A 24,191-nucleotide genomic window follows, 5' to 3' on the forward strand; every position below is an offset into this window, starting at 1 on the left:
GGGGGGGATGTGCAGCTTTGCCCTAGGCAAGGCAGCATCGCCGCCCTCAGCGAATCTGCCGCTCCAGGCAAATGCCTTGTTTGTCTCGCGGCAGATACGCCCCTGCCCGGGATGTCTACTGGACTCTTGTTTGAACAGATTTAGGTGAGTTATGCCTAAGATTTACTAAGAATTAAAGGCCTACAATATAAAACAACAAATTGCCATGAAAAACAATGTACCACTTTGGCATGCTAAAATCCTGCATAATCATTAATAGACATGTGCAAAAGTGCACTAATTGCAGAAGTGTAAATACACTTTAAGGTGGGCATACATTCACATAATATTAATGCTCTGTATATAAAAATTCAGCAGCAAGACATATTTTGATTTATCGTTTCTAAATATTAAAAATATACCTAATTAATGTGACCCTTGTATGGAATTAGTTCCCCTTAAAAACAATAAAAAATGCTTTAATAAACTCATGAAACCTCCAGTATACAACTTTTAGAAGGTACTACCAGTTAGAAGTAGGTCCCCAATTTGTATAAAAAGGGCCCCAAATTTCAATAAAAAACTGACCCTCTTTTGTTAATGAACATCCTTCTTCTATTGAGCATGCTGGTACCTTTTAATCTTAAAGTATATCTAACATGATTTGGGACATCTGAACTGGGACATCTGGTAGCTGTACAAGTAATTACGTAATGTTTTTTTTTTTAAGCATGCCTCAGTGTAAATTAACAACATTATTTTTTTGTAAATTGGCAAGCTCCCTATTTGCAGTAAACTTTAAATTGTGTCAGTAGAGGCTTCCAAATTAGCATACCCCCTTCCTATGTCTGTGTAATGAACACAGCAAAGAGTTATTTATCAACATTTGCTGCATTTTTGGAGTAGAACGAGACAGACCTACTGCCATCAGCCATGTGCTCTCGATGTTTAAAGCTGTTAAGAATGGAGACAAAGAATCTGAAATCTTGATATTTTTGTTTTTTGAAGGGGCTATTGTTTCTTTATATTCCTTAGCTTAAGCCATTAGCTCCATCTCCTATTCAGGACTAAATAATTTGCAGCCGATAAAATCACTGGAATGTTTTTTCAAAATATAAATAGCAAAATAGTCTTGCTTATTGCCTCAATTGAAAGGCAGGATGTAACTGCAACAAAACAAATTAATACTTTAGGTGTGAACCATGCTGGCAAACAGCCGACTGCATTAGATAGCAGCCTCCTTATCATTATCCAGCATTGTAAGGCACTCACTTAATGAGTTAACGTTTAATAATTTGGTATGTGTATATACACTATGGGGTCTATTCACTAAGCTGCCGTAGGCAGCCGAGTGAATGACCGAGTTAAAGCGAAGTGAGCCGAACGCTGTGCGGCTATTCACTTCAGGCTGGTACGGCAATAGATCGGCTGAGCCGAACCTCCGGCAGGCTACTTGCTGCGGTTCGGTCTATTCTCATAGATGCCGAACAGCAGTGAGTGAATAGCCGAATGGCGCCGAGTGGCATTCGGCTCGGCTGTTCTGCTCGGTCTCTTGGGTGGGACCGAGCAGAACAGAAAAACAGTTAAAAAAGCAGAAAAATAAAAATAGAAAATGATTATGCGGAGCTAGCAATGACAGCTAGCTCCGCCCAACAGTTTTCTATTGGTCGGCGGTTCTGCTGCCGTCAAAAAAAAAAGGAAAAAAAAAAAAAGCCTAACTCTCCCGGGCGCTCCGGGAGTCTCCCGCTCCCGGCCGCCAAGGAGAGAAACACTGCTTTTACTTTTTTTTCTTATTCTGACATGGAGACGTGTCAGAATAGAAAAAAATAAATACATTTGTGGCCATGGGAATGCATTGCTAGATTCCTATTGGCTATTTCAATTTGCAATAGCCAATAGCAAACTAGCATTCAATCAGTAGTGGTGGACCTGATAGAGAACTGCAGCAGAGGGCGGGTGCAATGCTAATTTGCTATTGGCTATTGCAAATTGAAATAGCCAACAGGAATCTAGCAATGCATTCCTATGGCCAAAAATTATTATTATTATTATTTTTCTTTTCTGACACGGCTCCGTGTCAGAAAAAAAAAAAAGAAAAAGCAGTGTTTCTCTCCTTGGCGGCCGGGAGCGGGAGACTCCCGGAGCGCCAGGGAGAGTTAGGCTGTCTGGAGATCAGTGTCCCTGGTTAGCTGGTAACCAGGGACGTTGATCTCTCTGCAAGTGGCCGGAGCCAGCCGTAAGATCACGGCTGGCTCCACCCAGCTGTCAGAAGCAGGCTGTTGCTCGGCCAGCTTCGGCTTTTGCCAATATACGCCTATATTGCCAAAAGTATTGGGACACCACTCCAAATCATTGAATTTAGGTATTCTTATCACCTCCATGGCCAAAGGTGTATACAATCAAGCACCTAGGCATGCAGACGGCTTCTACAAACATTTTTGAAAGAATGGGTCGCTCTCAAGGGGCTCAGTAAAATCAAGCATTATACCGTGATAGGTTGCACCCTGTGTAAAGTCAAACCATGAAATTTCCTTGCTACTAAATATTCCACAGTCAACTGTTAGTGGTATTATAACAAAGTGGAAGCAACTTGGAACAACAGCAGCTCAGCCATGAAGTGGTAGGCCACATTAAATGACAGAGCGGGGTCAGCGCATGCTGAAGCGCACAGTGTGCAGAAGTCACCAAATGTCTGCAGTCAATAGCTACAGACTTCTAAACTTCGTGTGGCCTTCAGATTGGCACAACAACAGTGCATAGCGAGCTTCATGGAATGGGTTTCCATGGCCGAGCAGCTGCTTCCAAACCTTACATCACCAAGTGCAATGCAAAGCGTCAGATGCAGTGGTGTAAAGCATGCCACCACTGGACTCTAGAGAAGTAGAGACGTGTTTTTTTTTGAGTGACAAATCATGCCTGACTCCATTGTGCCACGTGTAAGTTCTGCACTAGATTTGGTATACATGTAAAAAAAATACATTCTCAGTTACAGTTATAAAAAGAAGAATTCAGGGTGGATTCTTTTTTGTTTATTACTTCCCTGTCAAGTGAAAATAGCTCCATTTTATTTACTAAGCTAAGCAAACATTCACTTTGCTAGGTAAACAATTATTCTCCAAGCATAGGCAGCCCTATACCCTGATACCTGGGGTATGTGCCTGGAGCCTTCTGTCAAGTGCTCAGGGTCTAGCAACAGCTCTGTCTGCACATAATCATCCTGGCTGCCCTGTGTTTATGGAAACAAGAACTTTGCCTCTATCTGTAAAAAATATTGTGGAATAATGATGAAGAGCACATTTAGAAATATGAATATGTGCTGTACGTTACATACTCTTGACCAAAGAGTTTGGTGTGTCAACAGTTGCTGTTTTCTAAGTAGTCATTAAATATTTTAATAATGTTTTTCTTTAAGATAGGCTCAGAAAATTGTTAATTCTAGCGTGCACAAAAAGTAATGGAATGATTTCATTTTTTTAAATTGCGGGTTCATTTTTTTTGTCCTGAGGATTAAATGCATCTGTGAGACTTGGTTGTGGCACTATAATTAATGTGCTTTCTGTGGGTGCAAGAACTGTATGAATTGTTCTATATAACTATCCCCATTTAAGCCACATCCATGGTTTAACGCAACTTAGCCTTGCCAACCATTCCTCTCTTAAAGTGACACTAAACTCGGAAGTTAAATCTTAAAAATGCATTCAAGTACCTTAATTATTAACAAAAATGTATCTTATTTGTGTATCACTCAGCTATAGATCTTCAAATCATTTTTAAAATGGTGCTGACACTGTCCTTCCTTCTGGAGGGTGGCTACTGTTGTTCCCCATGGTCCCTGTGCGTGTTGTAAAGTAGCCACCACTCAAAGCGTGCTCCCCTGATGGACTATAATCACACATTTAGTTTACTTTACAACACACGCAGGGACCATGGAGAACAAAAGTAGCCACCATCCAGAAGGAAGGACAGTGTCAGCACTAATTCAGTTGAGAATCTACAGCCAAGTGACACATAAATAAGCTGAATTCTTGTTAATAGTTAAAGTGCTTGAATGCATTTCTACGATTTTACTTCCTGAGTTTAGTGTCACTTTAAGTGTGCCTAAAGGTGCTCCAGGTCTTGTACAATCCTAGCAATGCCACTCTATTCAACCAGAAAACCAGAAACATTTGTAAAGTACATATGCTGCTGAAAAGCAGAAAGCCAACTAATTATTTTTATATCTTCATTATTTAACGCATTGATATTAACATCATTCCTGTTTATTTGATTATGCTTGTTTTTAATTTAATTTTATGATCCATGTTTTATATTTCTATCTATCTTGTTCACATCTTTATGTTTACTGCCGCACCTGTATATAAAACATCTTGTATAAATCTCTAGCTGAGCACTAGGAGGGTAACAAAGCTATGCAAATTCATCATACATGCATAAAATCCCTCACACAGCATAAAGCAGGAAACTATAAAGATTTTCTTTTTTGGAAAGAAGGATGCTGAAGCTGTCTTCAGGGATGTCAATTAATCTGTAGACATTTTATTAGCTGACTGAAATATAGCCATTAAACATATGGTGCAAACTGAGTGCAGTCTATTTTATGAAGTCTAGAGCAAGCTTAAACAATTGAAGACTTCCATCTGCTGAAGAGCCACAAGTCTCAGCATGACATGCAGCCGAGGGACTTTTAGCCAGGGCAGGGCAAACATGGCAGTTGTCCAAGGCCAGAATTCGAAAGAAAGCATAGTTCACGTGATTTTTTTCTTCCCTTTCCATTTAGACTGGAAGCATTTAGTAATCTTATTTTTATTCTCCTTCTTCAGGAAAGAGTTGCACTGAGAAAATTATGTAGGCTGACATTAATGCCAAAATGCTAAGTATCGGCTTGTCTCTCGGGCTGTAAATCTTTATTAGTCACTGATTTCGAACAAGCTTGCAGCTAGTGAAGTGTGATAAATATCAGTGTATCTGATCTACATAGGAACCATCAACATGGATCAGCATGGCAGCCAGGCAACCAGCATTTTCAGAAGGAAAAATCAGCAATGGCAACTTTAATACATCAATAAGATTAGTAGGACCTGTGAATCATTAACTTTCTGTGCCACTGTTTGGGTATTGTTTTTCCCAGTGCAGGATTATAAGGGCTCGGGTCAGTTGCATATAAGTTATTTTGAGCAGATACATACATAACAAGGGTTAAGGTTAGGATAAGGGACAGGGCAAAGTATTAGGATTAGGTTAAAGCTAAAATTTTTTTGTATCAATTAACTATGAGGGGGTTAGTTGTAAGAGTTAGAATAAAAGTTAAAGTCCAACTCCAGATTCATATAATGAACCCGTTTTAAGTTCCCTAACACCAGCAAACAAAGAAACTAAATACAACTTTCACTGCATGCTCACCATCTACCTGACACTTCCCTCCAGTATCACCACACCAGGTCTGGGTTAAATAACGTCCAACTTAATCTGATCACTTCCTGTGAGCCAAGGAAGCCAACAATTCACTCCCTGGGCTCACACTGTAATTCTGCATAGAACTTCACTCACACATCCTTCTGTACTATGTACAGCAAAGACTATGGGCAAGTAAGTAGGTGCAACAGCTCTTCACTACCTGAGACCATGCCACTTGACCCTGGGCTTAACCGCCCAGCAGCCACGGATGCACTTTTCTCTACAGTAGTAGAATGGTTTAGTCAAATTAGATCAGGGTACTGTGCCAGTGTTGGTTACATTGGCACATGCTTTTGCAGTCCTGCAGTGGACTGCAGACATAAAGGTGACACATTAGTTGACACAACTAGAAGTGGTTGATTCTGCAGATTCTTTAGCTAGCACATTTTCTTCACTACTGCAGAGATCACTGGCACTGGCAGCGGGAGAGGTGAGTATTAAATGCTTTCTTTGAAGAGTGTGATTCAATAAAGCATTTGCAACATGTTTCTCGTTGTGTGGATATAGTTATAAGCCTTGCAACAAATTAATGAAACCCATGCAACATTTTCCTTGTTTGTACCGAAGCATGCAACAACATCATATAGTTCCTTTTTGTGATTTGTTTTACTGTCTGTCATTATTGTTGCAACAAATTAATAAAGAAAGTCCACCATATCGGTGATAAACAAATGTGGGGGTAAATAAGACCTCTTCCATGTTGGAGTAAATTGTGTCAAATGTGTAAGTATTGTGTTGCATCTTTGAGACGATTCTGTGACAAATTTCTGTGTGGAACCTATTTAAGAAAGCTGAGAACGTGTAACTTCTTCAGGTGCAGCAAGAAGTTGTCCAATCAACAGTGAGGACTTTTGTTTCCACATTTTTGCTGAGCAATTTCCTAAATTTGTTTTTCAAATTCTCTTGGAATTTTTTAAGCCCTTGCAGTGGGGCTACCCCTACACTGCAAGGGTTAAGTGCTTGTTTTGGTCTGGGGGAAAAAATAACAAAGTTATACTCTGGTTGTTGGATTAGTCCCTGGAGCCTTTTTCTCCCTACACTACAGTGGTCAAAGGTCCGTAAGTCATAACGTCTTACACACAGTGTATAGCATGTGAGGATGACCAGGAGCATTTTGTTGCAGTGGAGAAGGAGGCAGGCTGGAGGGAGCGCTGTCGCAGCCGGCCGACTTCAGAGGATCAGATGAGTATAACTTGGTTATTTTCCTCTTTAGACCAAAATAAGAACTTAAACCTTGCAGTGTAAGGGTAGCCCCACTGCAATGGTTAAGATTCATTTTCCCTGGAGTTCTGCTTTAAGTTCCTCTAACATATATTTGATCAGTTTCCAGCATTCTCTTAACTGCTCCAAATACCTTATGGGCCTGTAAAAATTCAACAACTTTGTAGTAGACATGCTTGCTAAAATGCTGTCCGATTTGCAACAGATCCATAGAGCCCGTACCAACATGTCTATGAATCTGTCACAATTTGCAGTATATGCCATACTACTGCAACAAATGTTTCTAATGAGTATCTAAAACACTTAGGGGTCTATTCACGAAGCTGCCGAGGGCAGCCGAGTGAATGACCGATCTGAAGTGAAGTGAGCCGAACACTGTTCGGCTATTCACTTCAGGCTGGTACGGCTAATTTCAGCCGTACATCGGCTTGCTTCGTGTGGCTTCGGGTCGGCCGAACATGCTCAGCATGTTCAGCCGACCCGAAAATTCTCTCCTTGGCGGCCGGGAGCAGGAGACTCCCGGGGCGCCAGGGAGAGTTTGCTGTTTGGAGATTAGTGTCCCTGGTTAGCAGGTAACCAGGGACGCTGATCTCTCTGAAAGTGGCCGGAGCCAGCCGTAAGATCACGGCTGGCTCCGCCCAGCCGTCAGAAGCAGGCTATCGGCCGGCCAGGTTCGGCTTTCAGCATGGCTCAGCCGAGCCGATGCATATGCGCTCGGCTATGATCGGGAGCTGTACGGGCTATTGTGAATCCTGGTCCTGGGGCCGAAGCTAGCCGAAGGATCGGCCGAAGCTATGGCCAGATCCTTCGGCAGCTTCGAGAATAGACCCCTTAATGCTACAATTTTCACAATTTCACCGTTTATCTGCAGAGAGGGCAAACTTGACTTTCATGACAAAGCTGAGATGTGCATATAACATCAGCTTCTTATATTTCTGGATGTACTCAACATTTTGACATATGCAATTCTTTGAAGGTAACCTCTGCTTCTATATTTTGTGCCAGACTTAGAAGTCCAGAGGCTGCCATAGTACAAGGTCTTTGTTGAGTGAAAACATGAAAACGTAGAGAAAAGAGTTAAGTCCACAAGCTCCTTTCCACTCTTCCAGCTTTTCATTTATTAAGTTTTTGAAAGGTTACATCTGGTCTTCGAACATGTTTCAGTGTTGTTAATTTTCGCATTTCACTTTGGAACAAGTAGAAAGATTGATGTTTATATGCACAAGGGAGGCCTGATGGAAATGGGGATTTGGTTCCTTAAATCAAGTGTCACGATATTGAAGATCTGTTTCTAAACAGAAAGCCCGGATTACATTTTCCTTACAGACATTCAGACAAATGTATTGTTTGAAGATGTATACTGTCAACCTACTTCTTTTGTACATGTGATTGACGTGCCGAGGTCAAGCACAATATTCTTTTTTTTGCTACAGCTAGCTGGGCAAGGCACCTGACATCTTGACCGCAATAATAAACAGAGTGACACAACTGACCCTAAAGAACCATAGTATCAGTTGTATTCTCGAGTATGGATTAGACCAGTAGTGCATGATAAAGAAATAGGTTTACAATAAATGTAAGACCAGTTGTAAAAAAGAATCAGAATTCTATTTGCAGTGTGAATTTAATCTAGTTTCTAATGCACAAGAATCAGCACTTTCAAATTAAAGGGGGACTTTACCCAAATCTTCAAAATAACAACAAAGGCACCTTTAGAAATGTCTAGTATTTATTATGCAAGCTTTTTATTTTTGCATATCTTATTTTTCTTTTCTTCCCCAGTCTTCTCACAGTGTCCTTTTTAACTAAGGGCAGGTTACTAGATCTCCCTTTACTTCCTGGAACTCTGGCACATCTGACTAGGACATGTGACCATGCATGTTTTGTTGCTGTTGCAGTCTTTCTTTGGTGGAGAGTGATAAGGATATACTTCGATGTTGTATGGTCTAGGTATCGGAAGGTGGTTGGAATGGGTTAGCAGGTGTTGTGGCATTGGAACCATTGATACTCATGGCGGTATCCAGCTGGGTTGAATTTTGTACAACCTTTCTACTTTCTCTGTGATCAAGCTGGATGCCAAAATGAATGAGATTGTCAGGTGAATCATACATTTCCAATCTGACCAGTTCATCCTTAAAGGTTTCACAAAGTCCTAGGCAGAATTGATACTGTACACAGTGTCATTCCAGTCAGTTTTGGAACTCCACTACCAAAACCATTCAGTCATGACAGGTTCAGGTACTGGTAGAGAAGGATGCATCCATGGACTGGATGCAGCCTTCCAGCTGAAAGTACCCATCTTGTAGTCTCTTCACTGCCTGAATAAGGGAGACAATTCGTTGAAATAAAGCATCCCATACACGGGAAAGCAGAATTATCAGGTCAGGTCTCAGGAACTAGCTGGTGATCACTAAGCAATCTTTCTCCGCAGTGCTCCAGTTTATATAGGTTGTTTTGGTTCCAACACCAGTTCTGAGTACCCGCCACAAGGTGCGCATGTATGCCACACATTACAGTATGCACACAAGCATGTTCCCGCCCTGGTTTTCTTGATCTGGAATAAACCAGACCATTCTTATAAAGTTACAGTTTAAATCTACTTTAACAAAAATAAATAATTCTGTCTAAACTGAAGGCACATTTTTGCATCTTTTTAAATTACTTTAGTGGAAAAAAGTGTTAATTCTATTTTGTATTTGACTATGTCACTCTTGCTCACGCTGTCCCCTGGGGAATTACTTACACTGCATTTTGAAAATTATTGTATGCAGCATTTCTTTTTAAGAAGTGATAGTCACCATGGCTCCCAAACAGAAATAATGCCCAATAAAACTAAAGAAGGTGTCCTAGAAGGTGTTATGATAATTCATTGTTTGAGCAGTGACAGCGGAGACTTCCAGATAACACCTGCACTTCTTAAGATCTGTCATTCCCTATCATGGGAAGCAAATACATTCTTACCGTGTAGACATTTATAGGAAGCTCTATAGAAGCCCTTTTATGACACTCTAGGATTACTTGTCAGTTTTTGGTATATTTTATATGGTAGACTCACAGACATCTTTGTTCTGCTTAGTGGTTGGCTAAAATCACATTATTACACTTGAATGAAAACAGAATACAAAGCTCGGGGCATTCCCCTAGGAACCCAAAAAAAATCATTGTCTGATGACATTTACGTCAGAAGGAATACTTCATATTATTTTTTTTTCATTGCACTAAATGAGCAAAAAATGTGATCTCTACCAGAGCCCAGGGCTAGCATGTACTCGTATATGGCTGCAGCTGCTAATGTGTGGCTATAATCTAAGTGCTGAAAGGGAAAGCATTCATCACGTTTCCCTTTTTGCACATTTTATTAATTGCAGATGATCTCCTGATCTAAAATCAATGTTAGTAAATAGAAGTGAACACATTTGGCACATAGCAATTTTTCTTGGAATGTGGTTTATCCAAGCTTCTTAAACATAAAAAGAATTCAAAGCTATCAAAACTGTACAGAAATACATATGAGCTTAAACACATCCCCATGTAGTTATTTTAGTCCTACATGGATTCTACTGTTAGCGATGTATTGCAGACTACAATGATAGTATAATACAGTTATCACAGAAAAAGGTAACCTTCCCACGTAATCAGCTAGGTTCATTAAAAAAAAAACTGCAATGTGAAACGTGAGATGATTCTAATGATGAAGGAAAGCCATATAAATCCCAAGGCAGTTAAGGTCTGGACAAAGAATATTGATCTTATGAATTCTGTAAGTATCTCTAGAGCTGAAACTTTTTTTTAAACTTTTGAATAAAGTTAAACGTTTTGAATAAAGTTAGAATGGTCAACACCCCTTCCAGTTTTTTTTTTTTTTAAGCTTAACTGTCCTATCGAGGAGATTAACCTTCACTTCCTGACCTGTAAAGACAACAGGAAGGAGATCTCTCTAAAGCGGGGATGTCCAAACTCTGGCCCTCCAGCTGTAATGAAAATACAAATCCTATGAAGCATCTCTCTCTGGGAGTCATGTCTGGAGCTATGAGAATCTTGGAAAGCCTCATGGGATTCGTAGTTCCACCACAGCTGGAGGGCCGCAGTTTGGACATCCCTGCTCTAAAGTAAGGGAAATCCCCTCTTATCACTAGAACAAGTGTCCCAAGACAACCTAAAATGTACAATAATCCCTCACTTTTAGTGTTAAAGACAGAGTGATAGAGTGTGAATCTTTCTAGAAGAAACACAGACATCGATTTAGGAGTTTTAACTCCTAAAACAAAACAAAACAAAAAGTTTTTGCTTTAGCTACACTTTTTTTTAAGCAAGTAATTTTTATTGCAATTTTTATGACAATACAGAAGTGTAAGACATAGATTAAAATAAGACTCCTAATAAAAGGAGTCAACATAGTACTTGAAAAATTAAACAATGCATTATAAACATAACGAAATTACAAAGCTAGGAAATGGAAGCAGTTAGACGTTTCCAACCCTCAAGAAGGAGCTGATGTGTGTTTGCCGACGTGAGTTGTAATAAAGGTGCCCATTTGATAGCATAATTGGGTATAGAGGGATCTAAGTCTTGATAGGTAATGCTGAGACATTGGTATATTGTAGACAGCAACATTTTTGTGGGTGAGGAGGCTAAGAGACGGAGGAATGGTACATCAATCCCATCCGAATTTGAAGAAGGTAAGTAAGTATTTATGAAATGTTTGATCTGGGCGTATTGGAGAAAATGTTTAGGCGATAAGTGGTAAAAATTTGAGAGTTCAGTAAATTCCATGCATAACCCTCGGGAATTGATCACATCATTGATCTTTCCTGTGTTCCGATATTGCCGTGTCGGAGCTGAGCCGTTCACCGCTACTCCATAGGGCGCCGGAACCGGAAGCCTAGCTACACTTTAAGGAAAAGCATCCTACTTCAGCAGAGTATCTTGAGGTTATAAGTGCAGGGGTAAATATGGACTGGTTTCCTTTCAACAGTCCCACATTAAGACATTTACAATTTATCTTGAATTTTAAGCTGGGTGTCAGGGGTATAGCCTGTCTTTTTCAAGCAATATTTAGTTTCACATTTGTTTAAATGAAAAAAAAAACTCATGATTGGGCCTGCAGTGATCCCTGAGCAAAGAAGCAATGGGCTTCATATGGTGCAAGCCACACAGTAGTATATAGCTGTGATTATTCACATTTGACACTTGTATGGGATTAATTATAGTTATATGGCGTTATGTTGCTTGCATCATAGGCGCTCCATTGTATCATTAATTAAAGTAGAAATATGCCTCCTGTCAGAAAATAAAATTGTGCTCTTAATTATAACTATTTCTTAGTCTCCCATAGTCTTACAAATACCAATTGATCCTGCCAGGGAAGTCTACCACTGTAGTTTCCTGTGATGGGACAATGCTGTGCTGCTCCTTAGCTCAGGACAGCGTTGGTCCCCTGAGCACTGGCCCTGATATACAGTGAAATGAGAAGGCATTGCAGGAGTCATGAATATCAGCATTGTCACGTTTGATTCACAAGCATGAAGGTTTTGAATCAGCAGCTGGCCCCACTTAGCCCTGTCCACTGCTTTTTTGGTTGACAGCACTGCCCTGCTGCTGAAATCCTTTCACTGTGAGCTGCCGTGTCTGGGAGGGGGAGCATGTGCGTCACAAATAAAGGAGGATTTGGCTCACTTAGGGGACATAAAGGAAGTTGTTTTTACTTACATTAACATTTTTAGAAATGGGGTCAACAATGTCAACTGCATATTTCTTTTAGTAAATATTTTGATTAATCACAACTTTTCTTAGTTAGTCTCAGATTGAGTACATTGCTTATATAGCTCAGACCTAAGTTTTTTACATTTATTTTCTATAGTTGTTAACTTTATTTTAAAACTTCAATGAGCAAACTTTCAGTTGGCAATCACTAAGCAATTTTGCATGTGTGCACAAAAGTCAGGACTTTGAAGCATTTCAGTACAGAACTGTTTTACTGCTCTCCTACATAACAAGGTCTCACAAGGTACATTATCACTAACCACAAGAGAAAGCTAGTTCTCAGAAAAATGTTTCACATGTGCTATTTATACAAAGAGTTATCAAGTACATCTGATTCATTGACGTAGATTAGGATGTGGATCAGGTTTCACTCTTAAGGTGTTTTTTGCTAGGTTTGTGCTCATTCTTTTAATTAAGTATTATATGAACATTACTGCTCTCTTGGTAAACTTCTGTTTTACTTTACATTGTTATAAGTGTCCAACCGTGTCCAAATGTATCGATGGATCACTTACATGTGGATAGATATAATTGGGGCAATCAAGGATCGCAGCCTTGGCCCATTTTTCTTAGGGATGCTAAAACCTATGAAATGTATTGATTCGGATTTGGCCTTTATAAAATAGATAATTAATTTCACATTAAGCACCTCAATATATTCAAGTAAAATTATGGGAAGTTTGGTATCTGTTTTAATATTGGACTTTCCAACACATTCAACCCTTCCAGAAAGTTTAATCAACATCTGGGCTACTTTTCATCTTCTTTTAAATGCTAATTTCAGTAATATTCACCATATTTATAAAGCAGTGAGGCTACAAGATTTTCTTATAAACCTTTACCAATGTGAAGGATGAAACCGATGATTTCACTAGCAATCTGACTTCCTGTGGAGAGCACATCCATGGCATACAGTATTTGTAGTTCCCTTATTTGCATTTACCCGCCTCTGCAACATTTCCCAGCCATCTTTATAAATACTAATATAATGGAACTCTGCACAGGTTTGACCCCCTGAGCACCAAGTAAGCTGCCACTATAATGCACTAATAACACATGTTTCTTCAGATAGTGATATTTGGAGCAGAGCAATGGGTTTAAAGTCCAACCCCAGGCTTTGGAATTTCCCCTAGTGCTCCCCTGAGGGTCCTCCTGTGTTAATTTTTACTCACCTATTCCAGAAGTCTTCAGGCTGATTACTGGGCTGCCCTTAATGATGATGTGCTCCTCTCTGCACCATTACACAGTGAGTGTAGGGCACTGTGGTGATGCCTACTAATGGAACAAACGAATAACATGTTGCACTCACCATATATCCTCAGTTTTACTGGCATAACTTGACCCTGAAGACTGATGATATCTTGTGGGACAAATAGGTTGCTGCGGGGCAGTAATCCTGCCATCTCCAGATTTAAGGTAAGTATTGACACCTAAGCTGCTTTTTTGTTTTTCTTTTTTCTTTACAACTGCTGTGGGATTAGCAATTGTTTAGAGAAAAACCTTTTAGAAGGGGCAAATTAGCTGGAAGTGGTAGTGGGCGGAAGGGTTTGTGGTGTTTGCTAGCATAAATATGTTTTCCATCAAAATGAACTGAGGCTTGAGGGGAAAAAAATCATATTTTACTATGGTACATTTCTATTTTTTTATTCCAGAAATAAATCTGCTTAATTTAAAAGCATCACAATATAATGCTATGGCACATGTGGACCATATTCCTATTTATTAGCGTTTTATTTTAGCGTATTATTTTAAACCATTTAAAAGTTCTCTGTACATTGTTTTATAGTTTATTGCTGGAGAGTGTACAGTTTTTGGGTCAAAATGTTATTTTTACCTAGATGAATACTATTAGGGAGCCATAAGCACATTAAGAAAAATAATAACTATATGTCTTCCCATAAGCATCATCCAAAATAGCCATGTAGAATGCAGCATGAATAAATAATGAGGCCGATGTATAAATAATCCATAGAACAAAAAATGCGGCAGGTTTGTGGTGTTAAATGGATCCAGTAAATGGCAAAAGATAATTTGTGCAGACTTCCCATGTGTCTTTCAATTAAGACATGTTACATCATTGGCACTAATGCAGGTTGTTAGTAAATTTAGCCCTTGAGCACACTGGTCTTTTATTATTAATGCCGTCTTCATTAATTATCAACAGAAAAGCAAGACAGTATTTTATCCACTTTATTGGTTACAGTAGTTTGGAGTTAAAGCTCCCATCATGGAAGACCTTATCACTGATAAGACATAAGAATAAGAGCCATTTTCTAAGTCCCTAGGGCAGACAGTTTTTGTGACATAAATATTCTGCTGGTAAAGTAATTCTCCTCTCAGCCCGGATAAGAATAACTGGGTTGTGCAGATTTTCATTCATTACTTTATCTCTCTAACTCTCATCTTTCATGATCCTGAGCAGAAATATGAACTACAGTATATAAAAGTAGATATATTGTTATTAAAGTAAACCTGTAACAAATCTGACAATTAACACAGAGAAGGTGATTGAAAAAAATGCATATTCCAAAGCTCCAGTGAAAACTACTTGTAAAACTGATCAGATGATTTGGTGGTATGAGCAGCTGATGATATATGTAACTTTCAAATGTTCCTGTAAAAAGCTGAGCTTAGCCCCACCGGCTTCCCAAATTTCCCAGTTTAGCAGCGAGACTGCCCATCACATAGAACCAGGAGAGAGGATGCTTTTGTCAGGAGAGGAAAGGTAAGAAATAGCTTCTTAAAGTATATGTCCTTTTTTGCACAGAATGGGGAAATGCTAGAATCGTTGTCAGGTTCCACTGCTATCTGAGACCCTATTAGAGAGATATATAGATTGTCTTGCTGCACTCCTTGCCGGTGTACTTAAACCTGCTAAAGCCAGGTGGGTGCTTGAAGTGACCATGGATGGCACCGTGAAATAACTTCAAAGTAAAACAAGGATGTCACCAGCATACGTGAAATTAGTCCATTTAATGACTCAGCATGTCACTAGTGAAAGTGCTTTCGGGGCCTTGCAGGGTCCCCTTCATCAGGCTCAGAATGACAGAAAAAAACATTAGTAATCACCATTTAAATAGACATGTGAATTAAATGAACCTCCTACCATTTCCCACGCCTTTGGTTACATTCTCTTAGAGAGATTTCCCCTCACTTCCTGTATACTGACTGTCTGATTTAAGCCATTGTCAGCATAACAGGAAGTGAGCCTCAGATAGTAGTAAAATCTCACAGGGATTCCAACTCTTCCCAACTCTAAAACAAAAATGTATAAGCAAAAAAAGTGGAGAAAGGGGTAACATTGGTGTGTTCTTTAACCTGTGTTTCAGATAATTCATCCCAACATGATTAATACCTACGCGTTTCACATTTAAGCTTCTTCAGGGGATAAGACTAATCTATTAAATGGAAATAAAATTATTTACATTGTATATCATTACATTTGGGCATGCCCATCTTGATGTAATGCCTATAATAAGTGGGGGAACACATTACTGGGATTGATCCCGTATGCGGATAGCCCCACACAGAGCGGGCATCTGGTACTCACCTGCACATATATATTGGCTTGACATACACTTTAAAGCAACAATGTGCTTTATCCATTTTGGGCTAATCTTTAGGTTTATTTCAGTTTCCATCCATACCCAGCCTATACTAACATTCCCTTCACTCTCCAGGAGTCAAAATAAATTCCTTAAACTTCCAGATATGGGAGAGCATGTGACCAGCGGCCTGAAGCCAGGGGAGGTGCAGGCGATGATGTTGATAAACGGTTTGGGGGGGCAGGGGTGCTGTTGTGGTGGTGCACATAACTAGAGGGGTGGGTTTGCTGCCAGTAACTTTGTCTAGCACTGTGCTGGGTGGGATGCCAGCCAAAGCATCCTGCTCAGCTCCTGTCAGCCAGTGATGTCAGTGAACTGGGTGGTATGCCGGCCACAACTTTACAGGTTGCCAAGAGCTCTTAGCAACCTGGAACATTCCGGCCCGGAACGGGGGCAGCAGGTACACTCCCCCCACGTGCCCAAAAAGATGCTGCGTGAGGCAAATACCTCAGGCTGCCTTATTATAGGGACAACCCAGCATGTGACTTACTCCATGTGACAGTGCTTGACTGGTCAGGGAAATCCAGAAGTCTTTGTAAGCTACAACTTCAGTAAGTTGTAGCTTACATGGGACTTTCTTTTGCCCAGTGGCTCAATGGAGCAGTATGGGATCAAAAGGAAAGTAATTGTGCTCTGCCAGGGAGAACTAAGTCAATGTGAACCTATTGCTTTTTCCCTGTGTGGGCAAAGCACAGATTTACTTAAAGCTATGTAACACTGTAAACTCAGTTTATGCGCTTTAAAAAAAAAATATTTTCTCAATTTGAACTTCCTATATTAATAACAGATCTACTTTACACTTGCACATGCTTTGCTTTAATTGTATATATATTTTTAAATATAACATCAGTTAGGAGGAGTATTACAGCTACCACTAGCTCCAATATATTAACAAATATTATTCTTATTACTAGTGTTAACATATCAATTGAGTTAGGGGTCAATGTTACATTTTCAGCTATAAATATTATTCTTATTATTGTTAACATATCACCTGACTTTAGAAATGTATACATTGTAAACAAGGCATCAATAAACATAGCAATGCTATAACTTTATTAAAATGATAATTCTGTCTTAGAGTTAGGGGTCAATGTTACATTTTCAGCTATAAATAATATTCTTACTAGTGTTAACATATCACCTGACTTTAGAAATGTATACATTGTAAACAAGACATCAATAAACATAGCAATGCTATAACTTTATTAAAACGATAATTCTGTCTTAGAGTTAGGAGTCACTAATACATTTTCAGCTATAAATCGTATTTTATTTATGTTTGTATTACAAACAGAAAGCAGAATTTTGAAAAAATAAAAAGAAGAAAATACATAATGTTCTGTTCTTGCTGTTACTGAAACCTTTTGGCTTTGGATTATATTTATTTACTTAATAAGTGCAAAGAGCTGTATGCTGCCACCCAGAGATATTTGCCACGGATCTGCTTTTATTAATCTTATCACGCCAAGGCTGCTCAGGAATGGGCAGATAATTCCCAGAGAGGAGCAGGCCGGAAGAGAGTTTTAGCATATTGTTGTTTCTTTGTCTTGAAAATAAAATGTAAAGGGTAACTCCACTTGTCTTTTTCTAATTGTTAAACGGTTAAATTAAAAGGATCTTTTTAAGTTTATTCTGCAGCCAGCTATGGTTTTTGCAAACTGGTGAAAATCATAGCTTTCTTATAGGGATATCGTGTACTCTGTTGACATACAGACCTTCCCCAAGAAATGTAATTTACAGCTCATATGATTGGCTCACTGCTGTTCTCGCAACACTAGGGCTGATCATGTGGCTATATCAGGAAGGCCCTCCCACTCAGCACTCAGGAAGTAGGAAGTGAATCAAGTTACTATTGCTTAAATTGGCATAGTTGGTCCCATAGAAGTATACTTTAATTCATAAAAAGCAGTGGGATCAGAATTGTGCACTGAACAGGTGTGCAGTGTATAACATACTGCCAGAACTGTCACTGTTTACATCTTTTTTTAACTTTATTGGCAGTGTACAATGCATACACTCCATTCAGGTCCCCACACAGCTTTTTTTGGCATTAGTTCCCTTTTGGATCACATTTCTATTGGCCTCCTGTGACTAAAAACTCAGCATGTAGCGGCTATTGCCCGCTATATGCTGACAGGGCAGAGCCGTGCTGCAGCCAGAATCCACCCCACTGGCTCATTGAAAGCTGGCTCTGCCTCTCTAGAACCAGAGCCAGTTGTGCCTGCCGCCTCCCCTTTCTGTCCCTCCAGTCAGCACTGGAGGATTGGAGAGGGAAGGGGGAATACATGCGGGAGGAGGTTACTGACAGTCTCCACCCTCTGCAGGGAGAAGATCATGAACTGAGTGATCAGCGGTATGTGTTTGCTCAGTTTATGATCTATAGAGCTGATGTGTAACAGCTGCAATGTTACATGGGGATGAGAACTATGGGGATGAGTCTATTTCACTCTCCTCATAATTTTATTTTAAAATGTATCGTAAGCTAAAACTTTCAGGGTTATTCACAAAAGGGTGAAGAGTTTGGAGAAGGCAGGAGAAGCAAACAATCTAAGACAACATAGCTGAACTGGGACGTGAGCTGAATTGCAGAATTTTTTCCAGTTCAACTATTTTGTCCTAGATTGTTCACTTCTCCTGCCTTCTCCAAAATCTTCACCCTTTTGTGAATAACCCTGAATGTTTTAGTTTTGGATAAAGTAGCGGGGGGGTCTAGAAAACCCTGTCAGGTTTTTATCACTGAAATGCAAAAAAGGTCACAAGTACTTCAGCGTGTAGAATAGTCAATATTTATTGACTTCCATAGTGTCACATCATCAAAGGTGATGTTTTGGGGCGACACAGTTCCTTCCTCAGGAAAGACAGAAAGTCTGTTTTGCCTGAGGAAGAGACGGTGTCGTCCCAAAACGTCGCCTATGATGATGTCACAGTATGGAAGTCATTAAATATTGACTATTCTACACGCTGGAGTGCTTGTGACTTTTTTTGCATTCTGGACTTATTTTGCAGAGGCATCCGCTGTCAGTTAAGCACCCACCCTATATTTTGGGTTTATCCGGTCAGGAGTGCGATGGGCCTGTATGTTTATTGAACTGAGGTTTTTATCACTGACTATGTCCCCACTAAGGAAAGTCACTCACTCTATTTGTCCTGATAACCATTATCATGGAAACTGAAAATAAGGAAATTTTCAAAGTTTTGAGTTGTCACATGAGCAGGAATAGAAGAGAAATCAACCAATGAGGACACTTGTTAAGAGAGGATTTCTCTCATTTTGGAGAGATTTCCTCTCACTTCCTGTTGTGTCTACAGGACAGGAGGTGAGGAGAAACCTCAATAATGGAACACAGATGACAGAAAAAACTTCACAGGGGTTTTAATCAATTCCTACTTTACCTATAATGGAAAAATAATAACAACAAACTTTAACTAGACATCTTTTTTTAATAACTTTGCTTTATAAAATGGCTTTTGTGGGAATTACACATGTTTTCTTTTGTATTAAATTGAACTGCCCTTTAAATGGTTGATTTTGCTCATGCATTACCCCCAGGGTCGGCAACCTCAACACTCCAGCTGTTATGCCTGTTGTGCAGGCCTATGGTTGTCAGAGCACTGCTCTGGCGGTCATAGGCATGACTTCCGAAGGCAGAGGCATCATGGAATTTGTAGTTTCACCACAGCTGGAGTGCCGAAGTTGCCTACTCTTGCATTACGCTCTGCTTCTTGCTCATGCACAATTGCATCTCAATATTTGCATTCTTGCATAACAAATAAGATGAAGCCCAGCGTGGAAATTCTAACTAAGCCACCTGTTCTGAAAGGGAAAGCTATCTGAAACTCTGGCCAGTGTGCAGCCACTGCTGAGATCCTCAGAAACAACGTACAGGTCATTACATAAAAGTTACTTAAATAACAAATGCCCTAAAGTCTTTAACATAATATAGACTATAATAAGCCAAAGCTGTCCGCTGTGATTTTGCAGGTGGAACAAATGTATCTTTTTAGGAAAGTCATTAGAGGTGACATTTCCAGCAGTCGCTTCCCAGCTTGTCCTCAACTTTAAACATTTTTCAGTGAGAGATTCCATTCCTTATAGGAGAGGAATTAGAAAAGCAACAATATTTTTCTTCAGTATGATGTAATTGACAGTCTTCAGTCACCACGGGTTTAATTGTTTAATTACTAAAAAAAAAATCCTGTTAAAATATGTGCTTATGTAATATCAGGATGCACACAGATAACACATTGCAGTTAGTTAGATTCAGCTTTGAGTGGACAGATTTCTGATCCCTTGCTCACTGTAAACACTTTATTCTTATACAGTTATACATGGATAAACAAGCTCTTCATTGTCTTGGCTTTCACATAACAGCACTACCAGGGCCTGGTGAATGGCAGCTATGCACAGAGCCCTGCTTTCCAGGGGATAGGGAGGCTTTCTAAATATTGACATACCAAGAAGTTCAAAGTACTATGCTTAAAGCTGAACTCCATGTGGATGTAAAAAATGCACTAACATATTATTAGAAAAACAATAAAACATTTGAAAAAAATAAAATAAAAGAAGTCTGTGCAAAATTTTGTATTAACCCTTGAAGTGGGGCTACCCCCACGCTGCAAGGGTTAACCGCTCCTTTTGGTCTAGGGAGGAAAATTACAAAGTTATATTTACCCAATTCTCCAAGCCCGCCGGCTGTGACAGCACTCGCTTTATCCACTCTCCTTCTCAGGTCCAGCGATGGTATGTCCCTCAGTGTCCTCACATCTTACACACTGTGTATAGAACGTGATGTATCAGGGGCCTTATACTGCTGCATCGGAGGGACAGAGAGGCTGAAAAGACTGGTCTAAGAGCAAGCTGGCTCAGAGGATTGGATGAGTAAAACATTTTTATTTTCCCGTTCTAAGCCAAAACAAGCAGTTAATCCTTGCAGTGTGGCGGTAGCCCCACTGCAAGGGTTAATAAAAATGGGTTACTAAAAATGTTGCCTGTATTTTTAAATGAAACTAGTGTAGGTGCCTGAATATGACCTGTGTTTTCTGTGTAAAGTATTATTCAGACTGGGAGGGGCCCAAATAGGAGCCAATCAGGTTGTGTTAGTAAGGAACATGCTGTATGGTGGATAGAGCAGAGTGTGTAGAAAGTGTCAATTGTCAGGCACTGGGTAAGGAGGTGACCAGGCTGTATTGCTTAACCACAATAGAGAAAGATCATGTCACCTACCTTGCTGTGTTGTCTGGTTGAGCTGGGGAACAGCAGCGTCTTTGATATTATATAGTAATGTGATTTGGCAATGCTACCACGTGTCCTACTAATTAATATTAAGTGTGAGTTTTAATGTCAGCACCGCTTTATTGTTATTGCAGGAAATTAGAAAACAACCGTTTCAACTGCAGCTGTGAAATTCGTTGGATTCAAATCGGTCAATCAAGGAATGAAGCAAATCTAGGACGTCAGTCACTTAAGTGTATGAACAGGGAGGGTCGCTTCATCCCACTACAGAATATGAATATCTCACATTGCGGTAAGTGGCAGGTTTAAAATGTAAGTCCACCTAAAATGGAAAACTTGTTTTGTTGTTTATGTGTTAAAATGAAGCACTGAGGTCTTGAGGAATGCTGAATTAAGTTTTACTTGCTTATAAGGATATTACATCTGAATGCAGCATTATATTGAATTGTGAAGGAAACATACTGGGAGGAATTTAACAAACCTTGATCAGACAGAATCTTGAGCAGTTGCCCAGGGCAACCAATCAGCTTCTCTCTTCAGTTTGTTCAGTTAAGATTTGAACATGAAGGATAGAAGCTAATTGGTTGTCATGCACAACTGCTCTAGATTTTGTCTGCTCCAGTTTTAATAAATTCCCTTCACTGTAGATACAGATAGAACTTCCTGTGTGCATTTCCAACACTCCTTCGCAGCAGCATATGCATTGCTATATGATGTCTAGCTTCTCTCGAAGGAAACTGTGACGATCCTTTGGCAATAACATTGTGAGTACATCCACAGTCATTTATTCTTTTGCTGCCTTTCTCCATTGATTGGCTTCACGCTTTTGGTAATTTTTATTTGTCTTCCCATGATGTTGGTTTGAGTATGCTATGTGCCTTAGCAGTACATGACAGCTTGCAGGGTGGTATTCCCTTTATTGCATATGTGGATCTTCTAATTTCAGGTTGTTCAGCAGAATTTAGCATGGAATTTGACCTGTAAGTTCCACTTGTTCTAACTCCTGTGTGGCTTTACTTTGCTCAGCTACCTTTGCTGGTACACTGGGTTGTTAATTCACTTCACAACTTCCCGGGATCATTGTTTTTGGTGAGTTCTCAATCAAAATAAATGCTGCAGCTTTTTGTCACTTTGTCAGTCTTTGGGTGGAGGATTCTATATCCCTTTGTTCACTATAGCCCCACCAAAATACCTTCTATGGCTGTGGTCTCCAATTTGGATCACTTCTCATTTGGAATATAGGTGTAAGCTTTAACCAGTTGACATCCGCGGTGTTAAACCCCCTTCCCATCATGGCCATTTTTCAGTATTCAGCGCTGCGGTACTTTGACTGACATTTATTCCGTCATTGCAGAGCTGTACTGAAATGAATTTTATACCCTTTTTTGGGGACACATAGAGCTTTCTTTTGGTGGTATTTATTCACCACTGGGGTTTTTATTTTTTTATATATTAAGGAAAAATTACAGATTTAAAAAAAAAAAAAAGCAGTTTCCCCTATATTAAATTCTAAAACATTTATAATTTCCCAATTTTTTGGTAAAATATAAAAGACGGGGTCTAGTCGGGTAAAGAGACACCAAACATGTCAAGACTTAAAATTGCGCACGCGCGTGAAACCTCAAAAAAACTAAATTACCCAAAATTGGCCATAGGCCGCGCGCTAGGGGGCGCGCGCGAGCAGGAAAAAAATGCCGTCTGGCGACGGCAACCCACAGATAGGAGTCAGCCGTCCGTCCGTTTTTTCTTAACGGGCGGATGGCAAGAGGTTAAATCCAAACACTCTAATGTGCTCTAGGCTAGTCTTCTATCCATGCCACATTTCAAATGGGGTGCTTTCAACGGCTTTTGATAGTCTGTTCTGTAGGTATGTTGCAGTCATGACTGCTTCTCCCCAGTACTTCTTAGGTAGGTTGGCATCTGATAGCATGCATATTTCTATAAGAGTGCAATTTTTCTGTTCTGCTACACCATTTTGTTCAGGAGTGTATGGTGTGGTGGTCTGGTGTACTATACCGTGTTTCTTCAGATATGATTCCACTTCCTTACTGATGTATCCCCCTTCTGTTGTCTGTGTGTATAATGTAGAAAGTTTTTTTTGATGTTTCATTCTTGTGCTTCATCAGATAAGTTGTTGTGCACCTGGAATAATCATCAATGAAAGTCAGTAGATATCTGTTCCCGCCTGATGTGGGAGTTTTAATTGGTCCGCACACATCACTGCGTATGAGCTCCATGGGGTGAGTGGTCTTTCTTTGAGTGGCCTGTGGAAGTGGGGTACGTGTGGCCTTTGCTCCATACAGCATTTGCATGTCATGAGCATTCGACACGGCAATTTGGTTATATCAACTGATAAGCCTCTTTATAATATCTTTTATGGCTTCTGGGTTTTGGTGCCCTAGTCATCTGTGCCATAGATAGATACATTTGTTGTGTGTATTATGAGTGGCTGTCTTGACTTGTTTATCTGCGGTGATGAGTCTGTACAAGTATTCAGGGCCGGCCTTAGGCCTTTAGGCGCCCTGTGCGAGAAAGCTTTACAGACAAGTATTCATCCAATTTTCCTTTTGCAAGTATTTGCTTATTGCTTCGAATTGTACATTCATCACCTCGGAATTGAACTGTGAGACTGCTATTAGCAAGGGTTTTCACTGATAGAAGGCTTCCTTCTAGGTCTGGGACATACAGTACATTTGTCAGGAGGATACTCTGCTTGTCCCCTGACAGTGTGATGCAGTTTAAGAATCCTTGACAGTTACCTTCTGCAGTAATACTTTTCCTGTTTACTAGAAAAACTCTGTCCTTTGCACTGAAATCAATTTCTGTGAAGAAGGTCTCATCACTGGTCAATACACCATCCGTGTGGTATGCTGTTCTGAGTCACATTAAAGATAGCGCTCTGAGATGTGCCTGCAGTTTCCTTTGTGGCTGCT

The 24,191-nt window shown here is 39.9% G+C and overlaps 1 protein-coding gene across 1 annotated transcript in view; it reads left to right on the forward strand.

The window, feature by feature from the left end:
- The window catches only part of NTRK3 (neurotrophic receptor tyrosine kinase 3), a 588,664-nt gene that overhangs the window by 276,148 nt on the left and 288,325 nt on the right, over nt 1-24,191 (forward strand). The window contains exon 6 of the mRNA XM_018556369.1: nt 21,393-21,550. Within this exon, the coding sequence (XP_018411871.1) occupies nt 21,393-21,550 (158 nt within the window). The remainder of the gene's footprint in view (nt 1-21,392; nt 21,551-24,191) is intronic.

The sequence above is a fragment of the Nanorana parkeri genome, unplaced genomic scaffold (genome assembly GCF_000935625.1).
Source record: "Nanorana parkeri isolate BGI_ZX_2015 unplaced genomic scaffold, ASM93562v1 scaffold236, whole genome shotgun sequence".
Lineage (NCBI taxonomy): Eukaryota > Metazoa > Chordata > Amphibia > Anura > Dicroglossidae > Nanorana > Nanorana parkeri.